Source organism: Rutidosis leptorrhynchoides, chromosome 3 (assembly GCF_046630445.1).
Source record: "Rutidosis leptorrhynchoides isolate AG116_Rl617_1_P2 chromosome 3, CSIRO_AGI_Rlap_v1, whole genome shotgun sequence".
Taxonomy (NCBI): Eukaryota; Viridiplantae; Streptophyta; class Magnoliopsida; order Asterales; family Asteraceae; genus Rutidosis; species Rutidosis leptorrhynchoides.
Window position 1 is genome coordinate 687653043 of NC_092335.1, and position 23101 is coordinate 687676143.

General features: G+C 31.5%; 2 protein-coding genes across 5 annotated transcripts; both read right to left on the reverse strand.

Moving 5' to 3' along the window:
• Nucleotides 1-1898: 1898 nt before the first annotated feature.
• LOC139899482 (uncharacterized) lies at nt 1899-8454 on the reverse strand. 2 transcript variants are annotated; one of them, XM_071882309.1, is made up of 13 exons: nt 8231-8454; nt 8067-8134; nt 5882-5940; nt 5736-5789; nt 5365-5567; nt 5103-5228; nt 4781-4994; nt 4193-4255; nt 4035-4088; nt 3534-3602; nt 3263-3328; nt 3058-3150; nt 1899-2157 (listed from the first exon to the last, which is right to left on the reverse strand). In XM_071882309.1, exons 3-13 carry the CDS (start codon nt 5886-5888, stop codon nt 2129-2131), a joined length of 978 nt encoding a protein of 325 aa, XP_071738410.1. In that variant the 5' UTR covers nt 5889-5940; nt 8067-8134; nt 8231-8454; the 3' UTR covers nt 1899-2128. The 2 variants fall into 2 exon arrangements, with proteins under 2 accessions (XP_071738410.1, XP_071738411.1); XM_071882310.1 differs by lacking the exons at nt 8067-8134; nt 8231-8454 and adding an exon at nt 6405-6512.
• Nucleotides 8455-13432: 4978 nt separating this feature from the next.
• Nucleotides 13433-17973, reverse strand: LOC139899483 (uncharacterized). Of its 3 annotated transcripts, none has more exons than XM_071882313.1 (11): nt 17821-17973; nt 16543-16601; nt 16397-16450; nt 16061-16233; nt 15817-15948; nt 15517-15733; nt 15296-15358; nt 15129-15185; nt 14049-14114; nt 13869-13941; nt 13433-13710 (listed from the first exon to the last, which is right to left on the reverse strand). In XM_071882313.1, the coding sequence occupies exons 2-11, from the start codon at nt 16583-16585 to the stop codon at nt 13680-13682; spliced, it is 909 nt and encodes a 302-aa protein (XP_071738414.1). In that variant the 5' UTR covers nt 16586-16601; nt 17821-17973; the 3' UTR covers nt 13433-13679. The 3 variants fall into 3 exon arrangements, 2 of the variants coding, with proteins under 2 accessions (XP_071738414.1, XP_071738412.1); XM_071882311.1 differs by having other exon boundaries at nt 13435-13710; nt 13843-13941; XR_011777525.1 differs by lacking the exon at nt 13433-13710 and having other exon boundaries at nt 14049-14146.
• Nucleotides 17974-23101: the final 5128 nt, after the last annotated feature.

The window sequence follows — 23101 nt, forward strand, 5'->3', positions numbered from 1 at the left end:
CTACTAGCCGTCATTGTTTCCGATTTGAATACTTCCATATGAGTTGTCAGCTAGCCGTAATTGTTTTCAACTTTGCTTCTTCAACCGGCTTCTTTGAAAATCTAGATTACGGCTGGAACTTATCATATTTTAATTTTAATATTATAATAGTTACCAAAATCAAACAAGGAAACGTGATTCTAATTGTCACATTATTTAGGAGAATCATAAGTTAATGAGTTTACGATTTACTGCAACAAAACTGATTCTAATTGTCACATTATTTAGGAGTCAGTGACACGTAAACTTACATATACAAAGGTTACGAAAGACGATTATTACAACTACAAAAAAGTGCTAATGAGGGTGATTAGGAACACATATTTCAGCTTGAAAAAATAGGAGGGTTCAAATTTTGAGGGGAGTTTTCTCCAAAGTTGTGCTTGTAGTATCCATCACTCCGTGCGGGCCAAACAGTTAACCTAAAGCATTTCGTGTACACTTTCGCGATGGATCCGAGGAGTTTCTTCCTAACGCGTGTGTGAGTGGCAAATGAGAGGATTCGATGTTATATATATATATATATATATATATATATATATATATATATATATATATATATATATATATATATATATATATATATATATATATGGGCAGGATCAATGGGGAAGTAACCAATCGGGGGGAAGCGGGGGGAAGCAAATTTTTTTTCGTTTTTTTTGAATTTTTTTTCCGGCATCAAGATCACACGAAAATATGAACATTTAGAAGAGACACTTCGTGATGAATGTTATTATTTAGGCGGGAAAACGATCGACAAAAATAACATTCAAGATAATATTGTTCGTGAAGAATATGAACGTTTTTTTTTTCATGTTTTGAGAAGTAAAATTTAGCCCGATTTAAAGTTTAGGGTTTAGGGTTTGGTGTTTTGGGTTTATTCCATAAACCCAAAACACTAAACCCTAAACCCTAAACTCTAAACCGTTCGTGTTAAAAACTCAATCTAAACCCTAAATCTAAACCCTAAACCCTAAAAATGGGAGTTTAGTAAGTACCTCTTTTGATGTGCACCTTAATTCGTGTGACTGCTTATATTGCCTCCTATCGTCGTAATTATTCTTTCAAACCATAATTATACGTTTTGTGCATGTTGGTATGAAAAATGTTATTTTTGCAGGAACTGTATCATGAGTATCATGGTGTGGATCAATTTGAACAAGATTTTGGCATAAACCTAAGATAGTAGAATCTCTACATATTCCTCGAAAAGGCTAGGCACATGATTATGTCCACTAGAAGTTTTATAAGCTACACAAGTATTTTGTACATCTAGATTGCTTAAGTGATAAATGGTAAGCATTTTAGTTTTCCTATATATAAATAGCATTATTATTATTCTAGCATATATGGAAGTGATTCTCTGAACCCTGGATTATCAGAATCGCCTTATATTGATTGTCAGCTACTTCAATTTGCAATAGTTAGTTTCATATCGCATATACAAGCTCCCCTATCTTGGTGTTGAACTTATTTGATAGATAGTTACGTACTCATTGATAATGCCAGTACAACTTTCGGTTAATATACTTTGTTCTTTTGTTCTGCTTCCTCTTACAAAATTTACACACTTGTCACTTATTTCAAACTTTATATGATTTGCTCCAATACTTATTTTAATTTGCAAACACATATCTTATCCAGATGTACGTTTGAATGTCAATGGTCAAAAGCCAATTTTATATCTGCCTAGTCTATTCCTGGGCCGTACATTGCACATCTTTAAGAATTTCCTATTGCACATCTTTAAGAATTTCCTAGTATATATATACTAAAAATACATAGATTATATATGAAAATTAAACTATATGTTCCAAGTAAAACCCACCATAAAATTTTATATAATTAGATCCAACGAAAACCCGTAATTTAAATAGAACAAGAGCACGCGAGCAATCTATAAGTGATTGTTGCTACTCAACAAGTGAATATTTCAAAACGATTACATTAGATTCATCATATATCATATATATTAATATTAAATAAAAATATTAGATATTATTAGTAAGTCGTCACCACAACACAAGGAGGAGAAGATATCATTTCAACTCGCATCCTACGCCTTGCCGGATTTCTTCACAAGTAATCAATACATAAGTGCGTGGTATGGAAATTCTGACAAGTAAAAATTAAAAAGACACACATAAACGTCCCTCCATCAATCAATCAAATCAAATTTATAACTGATAACAGATCACTAACTAGCTTGATACATAAGTATATTTATATTTATAGGGGCAGGATCAATGGGGAAGTAACCAATCGGGAGGAATTGGGGGGAAGCAAAAAAAAAAAAAAAATTTCGTTTTTTTTGGAATTTTTTTTTCCGGCATCAAGATCACACGAAAATATGAACATTTAGAAGAGACACTTCGTGATGAATGTCATTATTTAGGCGGGAAAACGATCGACAAAAATAACATTCAAGATAATATTGTTCGTGAAGAATATGAACGTCTTTTTTTCATGTTTTGTGAAGTAAAATTTAGCCCGATTTAGGGTTTAGGGTTTAGGGTTTGGTGTTTTGGGTTTATTCCATAAACCCAAAACACCAAACCCTAAACCCTAAACCCTAAACCCTAAACTCTAAACTGTTCGTGTTAAAAACTCAATCTAAATCCTAAATCTAAACCCTAAATCTAAACCCTAAAACCTAAATTTCTAAACCCTAATATCTAAACCCTATAAACCCTAATATCTAAACCCTAATATCTAAACCCCAATAGATAAAACCTCAACATATGCTCGAAAAACACGATAATTGTTATATATTACTTCTTCGAGCGTTTTCCCGCCAAAATAAAAACATTTATCACAAAGTGTCTCTACTAAATGTTCATATTTTCATCTCAACTATAATGTTCGTGAACAAAGTTTTTTCAAAAAACGGAAAAAAAAAAAATTTGCTTCCCCCCGCTTCCCCCCGAATGGTTACTTCCATCTTGATCCTACCCCTATATTTATATGTATTAATAATTAATAATTAGTAATTTATGTTAAAAGAAAGAAACTAACCCATCAAACGAGTATTGTAGTCGTACCCAGATCCGTTAAACATCAAACCGGTGTCGTAAGTATTAGGTAAGTCTCGGTAGAGACTACTGCTAACTGTAAATGGAAGATACTTGTTTTTAACACCGCAGCCAGCAGGTATTAAATGCATATGGTACATGTGTTTTCGAAACAGAAAAGTATTAATTAAGCTCACAGCTTTAATTACCTCTCCTTTTGCTCCAACCTTCTGGTACTATTGATCGAATCTCACGATAAAGCAGGTTGCAGTTACCTATTGTGTAAACCACCACATGTGTAACACTTTCCTAATAATTGAGTAACAACACACACATATGCGTACTTCATATAATAACCATTATTATTTATGAGTACTCCATTATTTTATTTTATATTTTACTTTACTTTGCTTAAAAAATAAAATAAAAAATAACGCGTCGCTGCAATATTGATCATGGAGAACAAGTATTAAAATGGACCTTCTATATCTATGAGCTCTTTTTTGAGCTTAATAAATCTGGCTGCTACTTCATCATGATTGTCCTTATCTGCACAATGACAAACAAACAGAACATAAAATGTTTTGTTAAATAAGATGTAAAGAGACCTCCTCCTCATACACCTGTTTTCCTTTTCTGAACATTTATCAGTAAGTCTATAATATAATCACACACGCACACGCGCACACATATACACGGGTTCTTCTATAATCATTTTATGACATTATTTCTTTCTTTATTTTTTCATTGACATGCGTGAAAGCTTATATCTTGTTTAGGGTTTACAATGTGAAATCTATTAACTTGATCATGTGCATCTTTTCCCTTAATTCGTAGTATTATTATTACTACATCTTTTCCTTTAATTCATAGTATTAAAATCTTAGATTAGCAACACATGTAGATCGAGCATGATATGATATGATATAGAGATAGGTAGTTGTAGATTTCAATTTCAAAATGAGTAATAAATAAGAACACCTTTTTTCATGGCTCTTTCCAGTTTGATCTCTATCTCTTTATCTATTTTCATACCTGGATATAATAAAGTGTCAAAAAGAATTCATTTGACTTCAAAATATAAAGTATAATAAATTTCGCACTTAATAATGGTGTCAACTGAGTACTGACTAATTAACCTTTCAAAGTTTTGTATTTGGATATCAGGTCCCTCAGCCGAGGCATATTCTTTGCTACGTTACCTGCATAGGTAGTAATCGTTATATGTTGATTTTCATTTTTTGTAGTTAAATAAAAGACATAATAATAATAATAATAATTACTCATGAAACAATTTAGAATCTATATAGTCTAATAAACCTCTAAAATGATGATGTTATCATTAAGCTTAATTTTCATAATGATGATGTCATAATTATATATTAATTTAATTTAAAAAATAATACAAAATCTTTTATAAAAATAAATATTAATCTCTCCTAAATTATAATTTTTTTTCTAAAAAAAATTTAAAAGGTATTTATTATTATTAATTATTATTATTATTATTATTATTAAAAATATAAATATAAATACTCAATTTTGAAGGAACTTTATGTTTGTAAATATCAAAGACAAGTTTCTTAGTCGTAATAAGTGGTTCCACGGGGCAATAAACTAAATGACTTTAACATTTACATTCACTTAATATGTAAAACATATCATTAAACTGTTTAGTTTAAACAAACCCGTGGAAATTTCACTAGTCTAGAATATAAATAACATACCTTTTGGTGTACGCTTAATATGTAGTTTTCTGACCAATGTTAAGCTACCATCAATATGACGACATCCAACTAAGACTTTGTGGACCCCCAATTTGCCTCGTTCAATTGCTTCGATCGTCATGTAAAAGTAAAAGTGACAGCCAAAATCTTTGTATTTGCAGCTCATAACCTCAGAATTAGACATGTTGTCGCCGCTTTTCCCGTTCTCACCATACTACAAAATATATATATATATGTTTTATCTTAGAAAAAAAAACAAAAGAGAGTTACAAAAAAAACATAGAATCTGATTCTGATCAAATGTTCAAAAGAAGAAATATACCATATGGACGACCTCGTTGAAAGCGGCAATGATGAAATCATGTAAAAAAGATACAAATGGATGATCAACATTAATTGGCAAATAGTTGTCATCGAGCTCCTTAATATCTATATCGGTACCTGCAGGCTGTCATTAATTAAGACAGCAGGATGTCTGTGTTATGTATTTATTGGTGTGAAAAATAAAAAATAAAGATATATATATATAAAAGATGAATTAATTAAATAATATGGTGGTATATACTATATACTGCAGTACATACCTTCCACACAGCGAGCTGCTTAAACTCGACCCAACTTTTTTTGCCCTCTTCTGTCAAGGGAACATTGTTGACATTTGGAGACTTCTTGATGTTTTTATACGAGAAAGGTTCATAGAAGACAGGTTCATCAAAGACAGGTTCATCAACAAGATTATCCAAGACAGGTTTATCTACCACATTCATTTTTTTCTTCTTTGCACGTACTGAAATTACATACAAACAAACAAAAAGATGCTTCATCGGGTGATATTGTTGTTTCAAGCATGCAGCATAATAACTAGTGTAAAACACTAAACCCCATTATCAGGTCAGGTGTTACATACGCTTAGGGAGCGACAAGACATTAATTAAAGAAAACAAACAAAGCACACCTTTCATAGATTTGTGTTTTGTTCCCAAGTTGATATTTGTCAAACTTTTCTCACCTGCAAATTAGACCCCAGATTTATTGTTAATTAGAATAAATCACATTATTCATAATCAAAATTAATATATATGTCATGAAAGTGTAACCAGCCCTTCATATTTTTGTAGTAGCCTCTGATATTCGACGCCTTCGTTATATAAATATCCTAACTGCATAAATAACCAAAACAGAGTAATTAAAAATTTGCAACCATCCAAGTGTAAACGTAGTTTTAATGTTTCTATTCAACAAACACATAAAATAAATTTAACCATAAACCCTCCTTATATAACCGTAAACCAACAACTAATCTACAAAATTTATTAAACCACCAAGTACGTACTGAAAAGATTATTTACAAAATTACAAGTATTCATTCATACAAACTACAAGAGAAAGAAACCCTAATTATCAATAATCTTAACAGCAACATAATTCAACAACCGCCAATATAATTTATCATTAGGTTCTAAGATTATCATAACCGATCTAATCAGCAACTAAAACACAAATTCGCGCGTTAAACAGCCCTCGATCAGTTGAATAATAAATATGAAGCAAAATCAACTAACGAAACAAAATAAAAAAATTCTTTGCTAAAATAACGATGAAAAAAAATTAAATTAGAACATACCAATATTCGTAGGTTCCTTTGCAAAAAAACCCTAATGAGTAAAGAAAGGTTGTTCTGGAGTTTACCGATTATTTTTAAAAAAAATAAAAGGAAATCAGATCAATCAAATTTAAGTATGATTCGGAAACTAAATATTTTGCATGGTTAAAAGAATAAACGCACAAAGAAGAGAAAATAAATCCTAATACCAGCCGTACTACTTATTTGCACGGTAAATGGGCTTGAGGCACCTTATAGTAATAAACTGGACAAGACACTACGGGCTTTTTTTTATTCTATTTTAACTCATCATTCACCACATTCCTTTGCTAACTATATTTCAATATCATCTATAATTACCAAAATTAAACACGGAAACGTGAAAAGAAGATTTACATGGTTATATACATGTAATCTTGATATATACTTCCATAATATATGCTATGGGGATGTTTGGGATCGTGTTTACATAGGATTATGATTATCTAACTATTGTCTTTTCAAGTCGTATTTCTAGTGTTTGGTAATAGAGAAACTGATTAGCCTAGTTTGTTTAGGCTAGGTTTTTGCCTTTTTTGGTCGTGTATTTGTTGTCCGGTGGGCCTGTTGGGCTGCACTTTGTTGTTTTGGTTTGCCGATTTGGCTTTTAATTATATTTTTGTTTTCCTGTTAAAAAAAAAAAAAAAAATAGAGAAACTGATTGATACGGTCTATTCGAGTCGACCACTAACTATTATGACAAAGCCGATTCGAGATGGCTAATCTCCAAAGAAATAAAGAGTAAGAAGAGACTTTTGGCTAAAACCAATTTTCATTCATCATATCCCTCAAATGAAGTAAAGTTACATATTTATACTAAATGCATGAATTAATCTACGAAAGGAAATATAACTACCTAACAAAATGGAATGGTTGAATTAAACGTGTCTATGCATGCATCTACCACTACTTGCAATTAAAAGAAAAACATGGAAACATGGGAATAGAACTATTGAATTGGATATGCATGAAAGGCTGAGATCATGGGCTAATGTGAATCCATATTTCCCACGTACAAACAGTATGTTATTTCTTCATCCGCCATCATCAGAGACTCACGTATGCACCCATGCTCGTATCACTGATCGTAACCATCTAACTATATAAGGTTAAATCATCAGTAATTAACGAGCTTACGATTTGCAACAAAACTGATTCTAATTGTCACATTATTTAGGAGCCGAAACACGTAAATTTACATAATTAAACGTTACCAAACACGATTATTGTAACTACAAAAAACTGCTAGTTAGGCTGTGAGGGTGATTGAGAACACATATTTCAACTAATTATAGCTAGATGCAATAACCGCTAATAAAACTATGAAAGTGTTTGAACGCATCTGCATTTTAGCTTATTTTAGAGGGAAAAGTTAACTAATTACTACGGAGTAATTGGTAAAATGGTGCTTATTTTGGACACCTCTTTTAACCTAAAGAACTAAAAAATAGAGAATCCAAATGACTGTATCACTTGATCACTTTCAAATGATAATGCTGCTATCTAGTTATTAAATATATCAAATATACTAATATTAATAACAATAAAAGAAAAGTTACACTAACAATAGTAGAAACCTAATAACAACTCAATTGCCATTTGCCAAAATCAAAGAAAAAAGGAAATGGGAAATTTGAAACAAACCTTTGAATTTGTTTACTCCAAGATTGAAGAGTGAAATCAATTCCATCTTGAGCAAGACCATTCAATCTCTGTAAGGATTCCTTCTTTTTATTATCATTTTCTTCACTTGAATTTTTTTGCCGTAATTTTCAATTGATTGAATATGAGCTAGGGTTTGTACATACTCATCATCCCAATCTTTCTTCGTTTTGTAGAATTGTTCAACGACAATATATGTTGATGACGGTGATGTGTTCAATTCCATAGTTATTTTAGCGAATTTAATTGTGAGATCTGAGGAGATTAATTGTTTCAGACCGGCATTGAGCTAGCTCTAGAGAATAGGGGTGAGCATGGGGCGGTTTGGACGGTTAAGTACGAAACCCACACCCATAATCAACACTGCGGTTAATCAATTTTTTTAACTATTCGATTTGGTTAATAAGCGGTTTGGTTAAATGGTTAAATCGGTTAATTTATTGAAATAAAACGGTTAATTTGATTAATCATTTTGAGCAAAAAAAAAAAAAAAAAGAATCAAGAGTTTATGCCTAACGTTGTAGAAAAAACAATAAGCTATAAAAGTATTTATGTAATTCATTTACAAGAGATTTACATGCGAAACATGAAAGTCGATCATTATAAAACTCAACGAATACCAATTAATTAAAAGAACAAGAATAGTTGTAAAAATTGTTTTACCTCTAACAGGAACGGGGAGAATATCTCGATGACTCGATTACAATAAGTCAATAACGTGAAACCGAAACCTTAGGAGTCATCGCGTAATGCTGTAAATGACTAATTCCCTAAAGACGATATATTTATCTAAGCAAATTGAAAAGAATTAACGATATATTAAGGATTCTATTTGATTGTATTTATCTTTTCCAATTTTATGTTTAATGTTATAGATAAGTCTATGTACTTTATTATTTTGCCAAATTGACTCTCATTTAAAAGAAAAAATTATATCTAAAGTACTAAACGGTGCGGTTGCGGTTAAAACGGTGCAGGTACATTTCATTTTCATAACCAACCCACAAAATGCGGTTAATCCAAAAATGTTACCCATACCCACGGTTAATCCAAAAATGTTACACATACCCACGGTGTGGTTTTAACGGTTAATATGGTTGCGGTTTGGTTAATGCGGTTTTTTGCTCGCCCCTACTAGAAAGTAGTTATTTGGGATGTGTTCTGGGCTAACATGATTGCTGTTGGGCCAGCGTTCATGATATGTAGGCTACCGCTATTGTTATTTCCTTGTATTTTTTTTACGAAAACACAGAGAACATGAAAAAGAACCTTTCATCAATTAACAGATGAAACAAACCAAGAAGATACAATCCGAACATAACACGAATAATCAAAAGCGAACAACTAAACCAACTAAAATGCCCCAATGATAAGAGAAAACCAGCCAAACGGCAAACACAAACACACAAACAAGTCATCACTTACTAAACCAATAAGAACATCACCCGAACTAACATATCTAAATTGACAAACAAAAGATCGAACATAAATTCAAACGTGTAATATTATAGTAAGGCTTTTTGGACTGTCCGAAATTAGTATGTGCATTTCTATATATAGATAAAAGAATGAGCACAGGAGAATCTAAATAGAGGTCCGTGGGGTCACGGGACACCGCTAGTTTGAAATTCTTTAATAAAAAAATACCCTTTAACTTGTATAGAACACCACTAAATTTTATATATTTTTCAAATATATAGTTTTATCTTTTAAATTGTTTAGGGAACCACTAAATTATACTAGTATGACCCTATATATTTTACGAATTTATAATTTTTTTGAATAAACTATCACTAAAATAGCATTCTAATATAATTAGTACTGGAAAAAAATTTAGGATCTATTGAGTTATAATCCTAATGAGGCAAAGTTTCTTTATACATTTACTTCGTGCATGTGAACAAAAATGTATGCATTTTAACTACTACTATTATTATTAGTTTTCCTATAAATAATTAGTATTAGCATTATTATTATTATTGTTCTAGCATATATGAAAAGCGATTCTTTAACCCCTGGATTATCACAATCACCTTATCCGAACAATGAAAATTGATTGTCGCTACTTCAAGTTGCAATAGTCAGTTTCATGTCATATACTTTGTTCCGTTTCCTCTTAAAAGATTTACGCACTTGTCACATATTTTAAATTCTATATGATTTGCTCCAATACTTATTTTGATCTACAGCAACCCACATATGTTATCCAAATATATATTTCATACCACATTCAAATGTCAATGGTCAAAGCAAATTTAATATCTGCCAACATTACTTGTAAAAATATTTGTATCTCCGATCACTGTGCTAGTCAATTCATGGACCGTACATATACACATTTAAAGAATTTCCTGGTATATGTATATATCGTGTGTGTGTGTGTGTGTGTGAACGTTCCATTTTAAAACGTTTAAATTAGATCCTATCATCTATCTATCTATATATATGTCTATATATACATAAAAAAAAATTAAGCATAATATAATTTCAGGAGAAAAACTACTTTACTTTGACACTTTCAAAATGTGTACAATTAAGTACTCCTACTCAGGGGCGGAAATCATGTGGAGCAAGGGGGTTCATATTTATAAATAATAGGCTTAAGTTTTGAGCTTTTTATTTTTGACCCCAGTCCCTAGTCCAGCCCAAAAGCCCCTTGAATTCATAACACACATTCCACTTCATTGTCACTTAACTATCTTCCTCGATTATGTTTTTACTTCAATTGTCGAGGGCACGACTGCACGAGGCTACACACAATTCTCCCATCAAAGAGTTTTTTCCGTAAATCTTTTCTCTAATACTTCCAATTTTAGTTTGTTTGATATAATCGTAGCTAATAATTAATAGTTTTATCTCAAATCTGTGCCCTAAAAAATCATACTTGAAGTATACTTTATTAGTGTTGGTAATTACGTTTTAGCGACCATTATTTGGGTCTTTTAAGTTAAGATTGTGCATCGTAAAAGGCAAAATTGATATCAATTTATTTAACACCACTTATACATCTTGCTGTTGTTTACTTGTTTTACAAAAATGTGTAGATTTATGTGTATTTTAGAGTGTTCTGTTTTGCTACTTACTTGATAGAATTCTATTTGTTAATTTTGGCATATAGCAATTAACATCTTTTATTATACTCCTAATTTATAAATCAACAGTCAACATAACCCTTTTTTATATGTGATATTGTTAATGTTAATTATTAACTAGGTTTTGAGCCCGTGCGTTGCACTGCTGCTCAATAACTATTTCAAATCATTCACCATATAAAATATAGATAGATATATGTATATTATATAGAGTAGTTTATAAGGAGCTGATTTGATATTCATGAGGTTGATCAGTCGTCACAACATGATATTTTTTTTTTCTTTAAAAAATGTCATAACTTAGTACTAACACTCATGAGGTTTAAAAGTGTCATTGATATGTTGCTTTAATCAGAAAAATATAGCACTCAAACTTGGTTAGTTGACTATATAAAATATAGAATCGGGTACAACACTAATTCTTATAAGCAAAGGATTGATGATAATATATGGATTTAAGATTTGGTTGAGTATATTGAAGCAATTTTGTAGACAAACATATAAGTAAGAAACTACAGTTTTCTTCAATTTTCACGTTTTTGAGAATTATTTGATCTAATATAAATTTAATTATATCATTAAACAATTTAAATAATATTAAGAATTACGATTATTGAGGAAGGAGTTACAACGTTTTGTGAATAAAGATGAGGTGAATTTTGACTTTTTCAAGCTTTAAAAGGGAAGTATTATTTTTTTATTAATTTCTTAATTCATTATTCATTAAACTTTATTGTTTGAGATCCTACTAATACGTTATTGTTATCATTTACGTATTTATTTATTTAATTTAATTATTAAATTTTAATCACAATTATTCCAAATTTGACACTTGTAAATTACACATGTCATTAATCCCTATTTATATGCTTTTGATGACAAATGGGATAATTAACTCTCTTTTTTATATAATATATAGATATAGAATATAGATATAGATAGATATATAGATATAGATATGATGTGACTTGCTTGTTAATTGACGATAGATATGGAGAATTATTTTAAAAGAAAAACACCGTAAATTAAATAATATTTAACGAAAAAGTTTTTATTATACTCTTGCTGTTAATGTGCAGTTTTTATGTTGTATATGAATATCGCATGTTCATAACTTAACGAAGAAGTTAGTTTATCATAGTAATCGTTGCAAATTTTTTGCCTCCAGTGATAAATATTGCTAGTTTCGCCACTGCTCCTACTATTCTTCACATTCAATGTAAGTATAAATAGTTACACGTTAATTAAAAATACATAGATAGATCATATATGAAAATGAAACTATATGTTCCAAGTAAAACCCATAATAAAATATAATAATAATATAATTAGATCCAAAGAAAATACAAAATGTGATGTAAATAGAGACGAGCACGCAAGCAATCTATACGTGATTGTTGCTACTCAACCAATGAATATTTCAAAACGATTACCTTAGATTCATCATACATCATATATATCATATATAATAATAATAAATAATAAATATAGGAGGATGATTCTCACACACACTTTTTTGATCCTCACACACCAATTGAGTATTATTAGAAGAGTAAAAGGTTAAAATAGGTGTGTGAGGATAAAAAAAGTGTGTGTGAGAATCATCCCCTATAAATATATTATTCGTAAGTCGTCACCACAACAATGAGAAGATGACATTATTTCTACTCGCATCCTATGCCTTGCCAATTTCTTCACAAGTATTATATTATATTATATCTATATATCTAAAAGATATCTTGGAAATCAATAGTTACTTTTATAATTTACCTTTTCTAATATTTAAATTTATATTTTTTATAAACTTACCACAAACTTTTCTCATTTTATAAGTTAAACATTAAACTTCTCATTCATTATAAATCGACCACATAATTTTTCCTATCTAATAACCATTCATTATTATTATTATTATTATTATTATTACTATTATTATCATCATTATCATTATTATTATTACTCTATATACCTAAAAGACATAGGAGAAATGAATAGTGAACTTCATAAGGTTCACAAACTTACAACAAAATTCTTTTTTTAAATTCAACCACATTTTATAAACTTAACACAAACTTTTCATATTTTATAATTTAACCATAAAACCTCTCATTCATTGTAAATCGACCATATAATTATACCTACACACTAAAATGTAAGACCTTATAAATAGTGAACTTTACAGTTTCTATAGTTTCACAACAAACTTTCAATCTTCCGTAATTCAACCACAACCATTATTATAGTTTAACTTTACGTTTATTAAAAATCAAACACATAACATTCCATTTACTAAGAATCAACCACATAACTTTTCACTTATTACAAATCGTTAATGTTGCTACTATTAATATAATTGTTATTGTTATTATTTTATTTTTTTTCTACTTTGAGTTTTTTTTAGCCATTTCAGTTTATGTCATTTGCTCCTATTTTTTTTTTTTACTTTTCATAATCGAATTTAGTTAACGTTCTTCCGCCGCATCACGAGGGCGCCACAACTAGTTCAACCTAAAAAAGTGCGTGGAATGGAAGATCTGACAAGTAAAAATAAAAAGATATATACATAAATAAACGTCCCTGCCTCAAATTCATAACTGATAACAAACATATCACTAGCTTGATACATAAGTATATATTTATATTTATTGATGTTAAAAGAAACTAACCCACTGAGCGAGTAATGTAGTCGTACCCAAGTCCGTTTTGTATCAAACCGGTTAAGCAAGTATCAGCTCTGTATTTGTGATAACCAATACTAACTATGCCTGTAAATGGAAGATATTACTTTTAACACCCCAGCCCAGCAGGTATTATATGCATATGTACATGTTTTCGAAACAGAAAAGTATTAATTAAGCTCAGCTTTAATTACCTCCCATTTTGCTCCAACCTTTTGGTATTACAGACTCAATCGCACGATAAAGCCGGTCGCATTGACCTATTGTGTAAACCACCACATGTAACACTTTCCTAAGAATCAATATTGATCATGGAGAGAAAGGAGAATAAATCATGAAGGGTCAGGATCATTTGAGTTGTTATTCTGTTTGAGTCTAGCATTATAAATAGATTGAGTCATGGTGAGAGAAAGGAGACATGAATTAAGTATGTGTGTGGCTCTTTGAGCTTAGGCAGGAAGTAAGCTATGGAGCTTCTTCTTGATTAGGCAGAGTGTTTTCCAATACTTGGATTCCTCTGATTTTATTCCTATTGTATTTCTGTATTTCATCATCATTAGTAAACAAATCTTCCATTTACATCTTCTTTACATTATCTGTTCTATTGCATCAGTTCTACATCCTTATTACTATTACTTTCACAAATTACTATTGTTCTTGTTTGTTGCTCCTGCTACATCAGATATCTATCACACACACACTATAATCATTTTATTGAATTATTTCTTTCTTTATTTATTGACATGCGTGAAAGCTTGTATCTTGTTTAGGCTTTACAAAGTGATATTTATTAACTTAATCATGTGCATCTTTTCCCTTAATTCGTAGTATTACTACCTCTATATCAACTTGATGTAAAATTCAAAAATAAAAAACTTAAAAGTCCTAAACACAACTAAAACTCAAACCCTAAAACAACTAAAAAGTAGAACTGAGATGTAACAATTTCAAATCCAAGTCCTAAACCTGGATATAATAAATCATATAAACAAAAACATATTTAAGCATCAATACTAAATTCATTCCACAACTGGACTCTGGGAAAAAAAACATGAGTACAGATAGAGGGAAAAAAAAAAATTGATGTACATGATGGGAGAATAAATCTTCAAGAGAAATAATGATGAATGATAAACATGATAGAGGTGATAGATTTTGAAATTCGATCAGTTATTAAAATCTTAGATTAGCAAAACATGTAGATCGAGTATATGATATAATATAGATAGGTAGTTGTAGATTTCAATTTCAAAAGGAGTAATAAAAAAGAACACCTTTTTTCATGAATTTGTGTGCTCTTTCCAGTTTGATCTCCATATCTTTCTTCTCACCTGGACATAAAGTGACAGAAACCCAAGTGTCAAAAATAATTCATTCGATTCATAATATAAAGTATAATAAAGCCGCACTTAACAACGGTGTCGACTAAGTACTAACAAACCTTTCACATTTTTGTATTTGGATATCAGCCTCTTCAGGCGAGGCAACATCGTTGCTATCTTACCTGCACACACACACACACACATGCATATATATACACACATGCATACATAGGTTGTAGTAATCGTTATATGTTGATTTTCATTTGGAGTTAAAATAAAAGAAATAATAATTACTCATGAAACAATTTATAATTTAGAATTTAGATTATAAATAACATACCAGTTGGTGTAGTCAAAGTAAGACTTTTTCTGACAAATGATGTGCTACCACTACCATCAATATGAAGACATCCAACTAACATTTCATAGACCGCCAAATTGCCTCGTTCAATTGCTTCGATCGTCAGGTAGAAGTAATAGTGACGGCCCCGCTTTTCGTATTTGCAGCTCATAACCTCAGAATCAGACATGCTGCCGCTTTTCCCGTACTTACCATACTATATATATTATAAGAAAACAATAGAGAGTTACAAAAGAACATAGAATCTGATTCTGATCAAACGTTCGAAAAAAATTATACCATATGGACGACCTCGTTGTAAGCGGAAATGGCGAAATCATGTATAACAGATACAAAAGGATGATCAACTGTAAGTGGCCTAGTTAAATCCCTGGTAAACGTTGCCTTATCATATATGTTGCTAACAAAAGGCTGTCATTAATTAAGACAGCAGGATGTCAGTATTATGTATTTATTTGTGAGAATTAAAAAAAAAATGAATTAATTAAATAATATGATGGTATATACTGAATGTAGTACATACCGTCCCCTTAGCGAGCTTCTTAAACTCGAGCCAACTTTTTTGGTCCTCTTCTTTTAAGGGAACGTTGTTGACATTTGGAGACTTGTTATTGTTTTTATCCAACACAGCTTCATCAACAAGATTATCCGAGACAGGTTTATCTACCACATTCATTTTCTTCTTCTTTGCACGTACTGAAATTACATACAAACAAACAAATAGATGCTTCATCGGGTGATATGGTTGTTTCAAGCAGGCGGCATAATTTCTAGTGTAAAACATTAAACCCCATTATCAGGTCAGGTGTTACATTCACTTAGGACCGACAAGATATTAAAGAAAACAAACAAATCACACCTTTCATACATTTTTGTTTTGTTCCCAAGTTGATATTTTTCAATCTTTTCACACCTGCAAATTAGACCCTAGATTTATTGTTAATTAGAGCAAACCACATTATTCATAATCAAAATTAATATATATGTCATGAAAGTGTAACCAACCCTTCATATTTTTGTAGTAGCCTCTGATATTCAACGCCTTCATTATATAAATTTACTAACTGCATATATAACCAAAACAGAGTAATTAAAAATGTGCAGCAACCTTCAAAAGTATAAACGTAGTTTTAAGGTTCCTGTAATTAATAAATAATAAGTTTATTTGTTGTAATTACAACAAATCAGACTTCACACCCCTAATACAGTAATACCTTTAGAATTTTACCCCATCGAGGTCAGCCACTTGGATTTTCTATTTTATTTTTTTTTTATTGCCAGCAAAATTGAAATATTATCAAGACACCCTAGTAAGGCACTAGGGAAGGAACCCAAACAATAAAAACGATTACAATGGCTTTAAAAACCAATCGTCCCAACGAACGTTCCAATTAAAAGAGTAAATTCTAATAGAATCAAAAATGGTGTCATCAAATGTGCTAAAGAAATGAAGCCACAATAACGAGTAACACATCCTTAGCCCTCAATGATGCATGCCATGAATCGTACCAAGCAAATAAATCATTCATTCCATGTGTTAAATGGCGAAAAAAAAGATGCCCACCCAAAAACTGACTTTCAAACACAACTCGCGAGCCAACAAACAATCAAAATGAACATGAGCCAAAGATTCTAACTGATATCTGCAAGTAATACAGGTCGTGTCGTTCATCTCAACCCCTCGAGTCGTAAGATTCGATCTCGTAGGCAACCTATTATTATTCTAATTCAATGTCTAATTCCAAATCTAATTCTAATTCTATTTCTATTTCTATATCTAATCAAAAAACCATAATCATTTCTAAGACACACTCATATCTCCGGCCAAAAGATTAATTATATTATAAGTATTGATTCATACAAACTAAAAGAAAAAGAAACCCTATTTATAGATGATCTTAACAGCAATATAATTCAACCAGCGCCTAGGAATATCATAACCGATCTAATCAGAAACTAATATACAAATTCGTTCGTTAAACCGCCTTCGATCAGTTGAATATTGTATATGATGCAAAATCAACTAACGAAAAAAAAAATCAAAAAAACTTTGCTAAAATAACGATTAAAAAAATATAAATTACATCATACCGATATTCGTAGGTTCCTTCGCAAAAAAAAAACCCTAAAGAGTGAAGAAAAATAAAATAAGGGTCGAATGTGTTTATATAGAAAGGGAACCGGGTTACTTTTATACAAGGAGTATACGGGTATTCAAGTCGGGTTATTTCAGGAGTTCACCGGTTATTTATTGAAAAAGGAAATGAGAAATTCGAAACAAACCTTTGAATTTGTTTACTCCAAGATTGAAGAGTAAATTGGGCATTTTTAATGTGATCATCAGATGGAAGAGGTGTCAAAAGATCAAGATTGAATTGTGCAGTAGTCAATGTATCAATTCCATCTTGAGCAAGACCATTCAATCTCTATTCTTTTTTATTACTCCCTCCGTCTCATTCCAATAGTCCACAGACAAAAAACACGCAGTTTTAGAAAATTCCACTAACTTCATTTCTCCACCAATGAAATATCTTCTCTCTCCAGATCCACCAATGAAATATCATCTTTCCTTTCTATTTATGGAGGTGGACTATCAAAATGGGACAACCCAAAATAGAATAATGCCCTATTGGAATGAGACGGAGGGAGTATCATTTTCTTCAATTGATTTTTTGCCGTAATGTTCAATTGCTTGATGATTGATGAAGCCAAAATTGACTGCAATTAATATGAAGACTAACCTTTGGAAGGGGTTCCTCCGGTTAATGTGGTGGATATGAAGGGTGTTGTGGTGGTTGACTTTTGCCGAGCCTCCAAGGTGAGCTTAGGAGAGTGATCAGCGGTGGTAAGTTCGAAAGTGTTGATTAATTGCTAAATATGTGATTATGAGCATTATTTATAGGCATAAGATGGCGGTTACCAAGGATAACCACCACTAGCCCACTAAACCACGATTACCACTCCTGGAATCCTCTAATCATGCCCACTAACTGCTCCACGTTCTCCTGATTTGTCGGACGGATGAGTAGTTGTGCAAACCAAGTCAAATGCTAACGGCACGCTACGGGTGACGTAGCGTAAGAGTGATCGTGGCCTAATAGATGCGCTGACTTGGTATCCAACCAGGAGTTGAAGCTAAACGTCCAGCTACAGGATACGCCATGCGTCACTCGTGACGGCCATGGCGGGACGTACGTCATTAAGTCCCCCAGTTTGGTTGTAATCAAATTGCCTTTGATTGTAACCGAACTATATTGAATAAAATATTATAAAAGGTCATCATTGCTGACACGCCGTAAACGTCAAATCCTGTTTCCTCGTAGGGTGTGTTAGGGGATGATGTCTGAAATGTCGCGTTCTTATTGATTAAAATCGTTACATATTAATTGATTTCGTTGCGAGGTTTTGACCTCTATATGAGACGTTTTTCAAAGACTGCATTCATTTTAAAACAAACCATAACCTTTATTTCATCAATAAAGGTTTAAAAAGCTTTACGTAGATTATCAAATAATGATAATCTAAAATATTCTGTTTACACACGACCATTACATAATGGTTTACAATACAAATATGTTACAACAAAATAAGTTTCTTGAATGCAGTTTTTACACAATATCATACAAGCATGGACTCCAAATCTCGTCCTTATTTAAGTATGTGACAGCGGAAGCTCTTAATAATCACCTGAGAATAAACATGCTTAAAACGTCAACAAAAATGTTGGTGAGTTATAGGTTTAACCTATATATATATCAAATCATAATAATAGACCACAAGATTTCATATTTCAATACACATCCCATACATAGAGATAAAAATCATTCATATGGTGAACACCTGGTAACCGACATTAACAAGATGCATATATAAGAATATCCCCATCATTCCGGGACACCCTTCGGATATGATATAAATTTCGAAGTACTAAAGCATCCGGTACTTTAGATGGGGTTTGTTAGGCCCAATAGATCTATCTTTAGGATTCGCGTCAATTAGGGTGTCTGTTCCCTAATTCTTAGATTACCAGACTTAATAAAAAGGGGCATATTCGATTTCGATAATTCAACCATAGAATGTAGTTTCACGTACTTGTGTCTATTTTGTAAATCATTTATAAAACCTGCATGTATTCTCATCCCAAAAATATTAGATTTTAAAAGTGGGACTATAACTCACTTTCACATATTTTTACTTCGTCGGGAAGTAAGACTTGGCCACTGGTTGATTCACGAACCTATAACAATATATACATATATATATATATCAAAGTATGTTCAAAATATATTTACAACACTTTTAATATATTTTGATGTTTTAAGTTTATTAAGTCAGCTGTCCTCGTTAGTAACCTACAACTAGTTGTCCACAGTTAGATGTACAGAAATAAATCGATAAATATTATCTTGAATCAATCCACGACCCAGTGTATACGTATCTCAGTATTGATCACAACTCAAACTATATATATTTTGGAATCAACCTCAACCCTGTATAGCTAACTCCAACATTCACATATAGAGTGTCTATGGTTGTTCCGAAATATATATAGATGTGTCGACATGATAGGTCGAAACATTGTATACGTGTCTATGGTATCTCAAGATTACATAATATACAATACAAGTTGATTAAGTTATGGTTGGAATAGATTTGTTACCAATTTTCACGTAGCTAAAATGAGAAAAATTATCCAATCTTGTTTTACCCATAACTTCTTCATTTTAAATCCGTTTTGAGTGAATCAAATTGCTATGGTTTCATATTGAACTCTATTTTATGAATCTAAACAGAAAAAGTATAGGTTTATAGTCGGAAAAATAAGTTACAAGTCGTTTTTGTAAAGGTAGTCATTTCAGTCGAAAGAACGACGTCTAGATGACCATTTTAGAAAACATACTTCCACTTTGAGTTTAACCATAATTTTTGGATATAGTTTCATGTTCATAATAAAAATCATTTTCTTAGAATAACAACTTTTAAATCAAAGTTTATCATAGTTTTTAATTAACTAACCCAAAACAGCCCGCGGTGTTACTACGACGGCGTAAATCCGGTTTTACGGTGTTTTTCGTGTTTCCAGGTTTTAAATCATTAAGTTAGCATATCATATAGATATAGAACATGTGTTTAGTTGATTTTAAAAGTCAAGTTAGAAGGATTAACTTTTGTTTGCGAACAAGTTTAGAATTAACTAAACTATGTTCTAGTGATTACAAGTTTAAACCTTCGAATAAGATAGCTTTATATGTATGAATCGAATGATGTTATGAACATCATTACTACCTTAAGTTCCTTGGATAAACCTACTGGAAAAGAGAAAAATGGATCTAGCTTCAACGGATCCTTGGATGGCTCGAAGTTCTTGAAGCAGAATCATGACACGAAAACAAGTTCAAGTAAGATCATCACTTGAAATAAGATTGTTATAGTTATAGAAATTGAACCAAAGTTTGAATATGATTATTACCTTGTATTAGAATGATAACCTACTATAAGAAACAAAGATTTCTTGAGGTTGGATGATCACCTTACAAGATTGGAAGTGAGCTAGCAAACTTGAAAGTATTCTTGATTTTATGTAACTAGAACTTGTAGAATTTATGAAGAACACTTAGAACTTGAAGATAGAACTTGAGAGAGATCAATTAGATGAAGAAAATTGAAGAATGAAAGTGTTTGTAGGTGTTTTTGGTCGTTGGTGTAAGGATTAGATATAAAGGATATGTAATTTTGTTTTCATGTAAATAAGTCATGAATGATTACTCATATTTTTGTAATTTTATGAGATATTTCATGCTAGTTGCCAAATGATGGTTCCCACATGTGTTAGGTGACTCACATGGGCTGCTAAGAGCTGATCATTGGAGTGTATATACCAATAGTACATACATCTAAAAGCTGTGTATTGTACGAGTACGAATACGGGTGCATACGAGTAGAATTGTTGATGAAACTGAACGAGGATGTAATTGTAAGCATTTTTGTTAAGTAGAAGTATTTTGATAAGTGTATTGAAGTCTTTCAAAAGTGTATAAATACATATTAAAACACTACATGTATATACATTTTAACTGAGTCGTTAAGTCATCGTTAGTCGTTATATGTAAGTGTTGTTTTGAAACCTTTAGGTTAACGATCTTGTTAAATGTTGTTAACCCAATGTTTATAATATCAAATGAGATTTTAAATTATTATATTATCATGATATTATCATGTATGAATATCTCTTAATATGATATATATACATTAAATGTCTTTACAACGATAATCGTTACATATATGTCTCGTTTAAAAATCATTAAGTTAGTAGTCTTGTTTTTACATATGTAGTTCACTGTTAATATACTTAATGATATGTTTACTTATCATAGTATCATGTTAACTATATATATATATATATATATATCCATATATATGTCATCATATAGTTTTTACAAGTTTTAACGTTCGTGAATCACCGGTCAACTTGGGTGGTCAATTGTCTATATAAAACATATTTCAATTAATCAAGTCTTAACAAGTTTGATTGCTTAACATGTTGGAAACATTTAATCATGTAAATATCAATCTCAATTAATATATATAAACATGGAAAAGTTCGGGTCACTACAGTACCTACCCGTTAACTAAATTTCGTCCCGAAATTTTAAGATGTTGAAGGTGTTGACGAATCTTCTGGAAATAGATGCGGGTATTTCTTCTTCATCTGATCTTCACGCTCCCAGGTGAACTCGGGTCCTCTACGAGCATTCCATCGAACCTTAACAATTGGTATCTTGTTTTGCTTAAGTCTTTTAACCTCACGATCCATTATTTCGACGGGTTCTTCGATGAATTGGAGTTTTTCGTTGATTTGGATTTCATCTAACGGAATAGTGAGATCTTCTTTAGCAAAACATTTCTTCAAATTCGAGACGTGGAAAGTGTTATGTACAGCCTCGAGTTGTTGAGGTAACTCAAGTCGGTAAGCTACTGGTCCGAAACGATCAATAATCTTGAATGGTCCAATATACCTTGGATTTAATTTCCCTCGTTTACCAAATCGAACAACGCCTTTCCAAGGTGCAACTTTAAGCATGACCATCTCTCCAATTTCAAATTCTATATCTTTTCTTTTAATGTCAGCGTAGCTCTTTTGTCGACTTTGGGCGGTTTTCAACCGTTGTTGAATTTGGATGATCTTCTCGGTAGTTTCTTGTATAATCTCCGGACCCGTAATCTGTCTATCCCCCACTTCACTCCAACAAATCGGAGACCTGCACTTTCTACCATAAAGTGCTTCAAACGGCGCCATCTCAATGCTTGAATGGTAGCTGTTGTTGTAGGAAAATTCTGCTAACGGTAGATGTCGATCCCAACTGTTTCTGAAATCAATAACACATGCTCGTAGCATGTCTTCAAGCGTTTGTATCGTCCTTTCGCTCTGCCCATCAGTTTGTGGATGATAGGCAGTACTCATGTCTAGACGAGTTCCTAATGCTTGCTGTAATGTCTGCCAGAATCTTGAAATAAATCTGCCATCCCTATCAGAGATAATAGAGATTGGTATTCCATGTCTGGA

What these genes read in the sequence shown, in the direction of transcription:
- LOC139899482 (XM_071882309.1), bottom strand. An exon ending in TATTAAGCGTACACCAAAAG is followed by an intron (nt 4,256 to 4,780) that starts GTATGTTATTTA and finishes CTACCTATGCAG; the next exon opens with GTAACGTAGCAAAGAATATG. An exon ending in CAAATACAAAACTTTGAAAG is followed by an intron (nt 4,089 to 4,192) that starts GTTAATTAGTCA and finishes TATTATATCCAG; the next exon opens with GTATGAAAATAGATAAAGAG.
- LOC139899483 (XM_071882311.1), bottom strand. Translation starts at nt 16,585, where the DNA reads ATGAAGGCGTTGAATATCAGAGGCTACTACAAAAATATGAAGG. An exon ending in CTACTACAAAAATATGAAGG is followed by an intron (nt 16,451 to 16,542) that starts GTTGGTTACACT and finishes TCTAATTTGCAG; the next exon opens with GTGTGAAAAGATTGAAAAAT. An exon ending in ACAACGAGGTCGTCCATATG is followed by an intron (nt 15,734 to 15,816) that starts GTATAATTTTTT and finishes TAATATATATAG; the next exon opens with TATGGTAAGTACGGGAAAAG.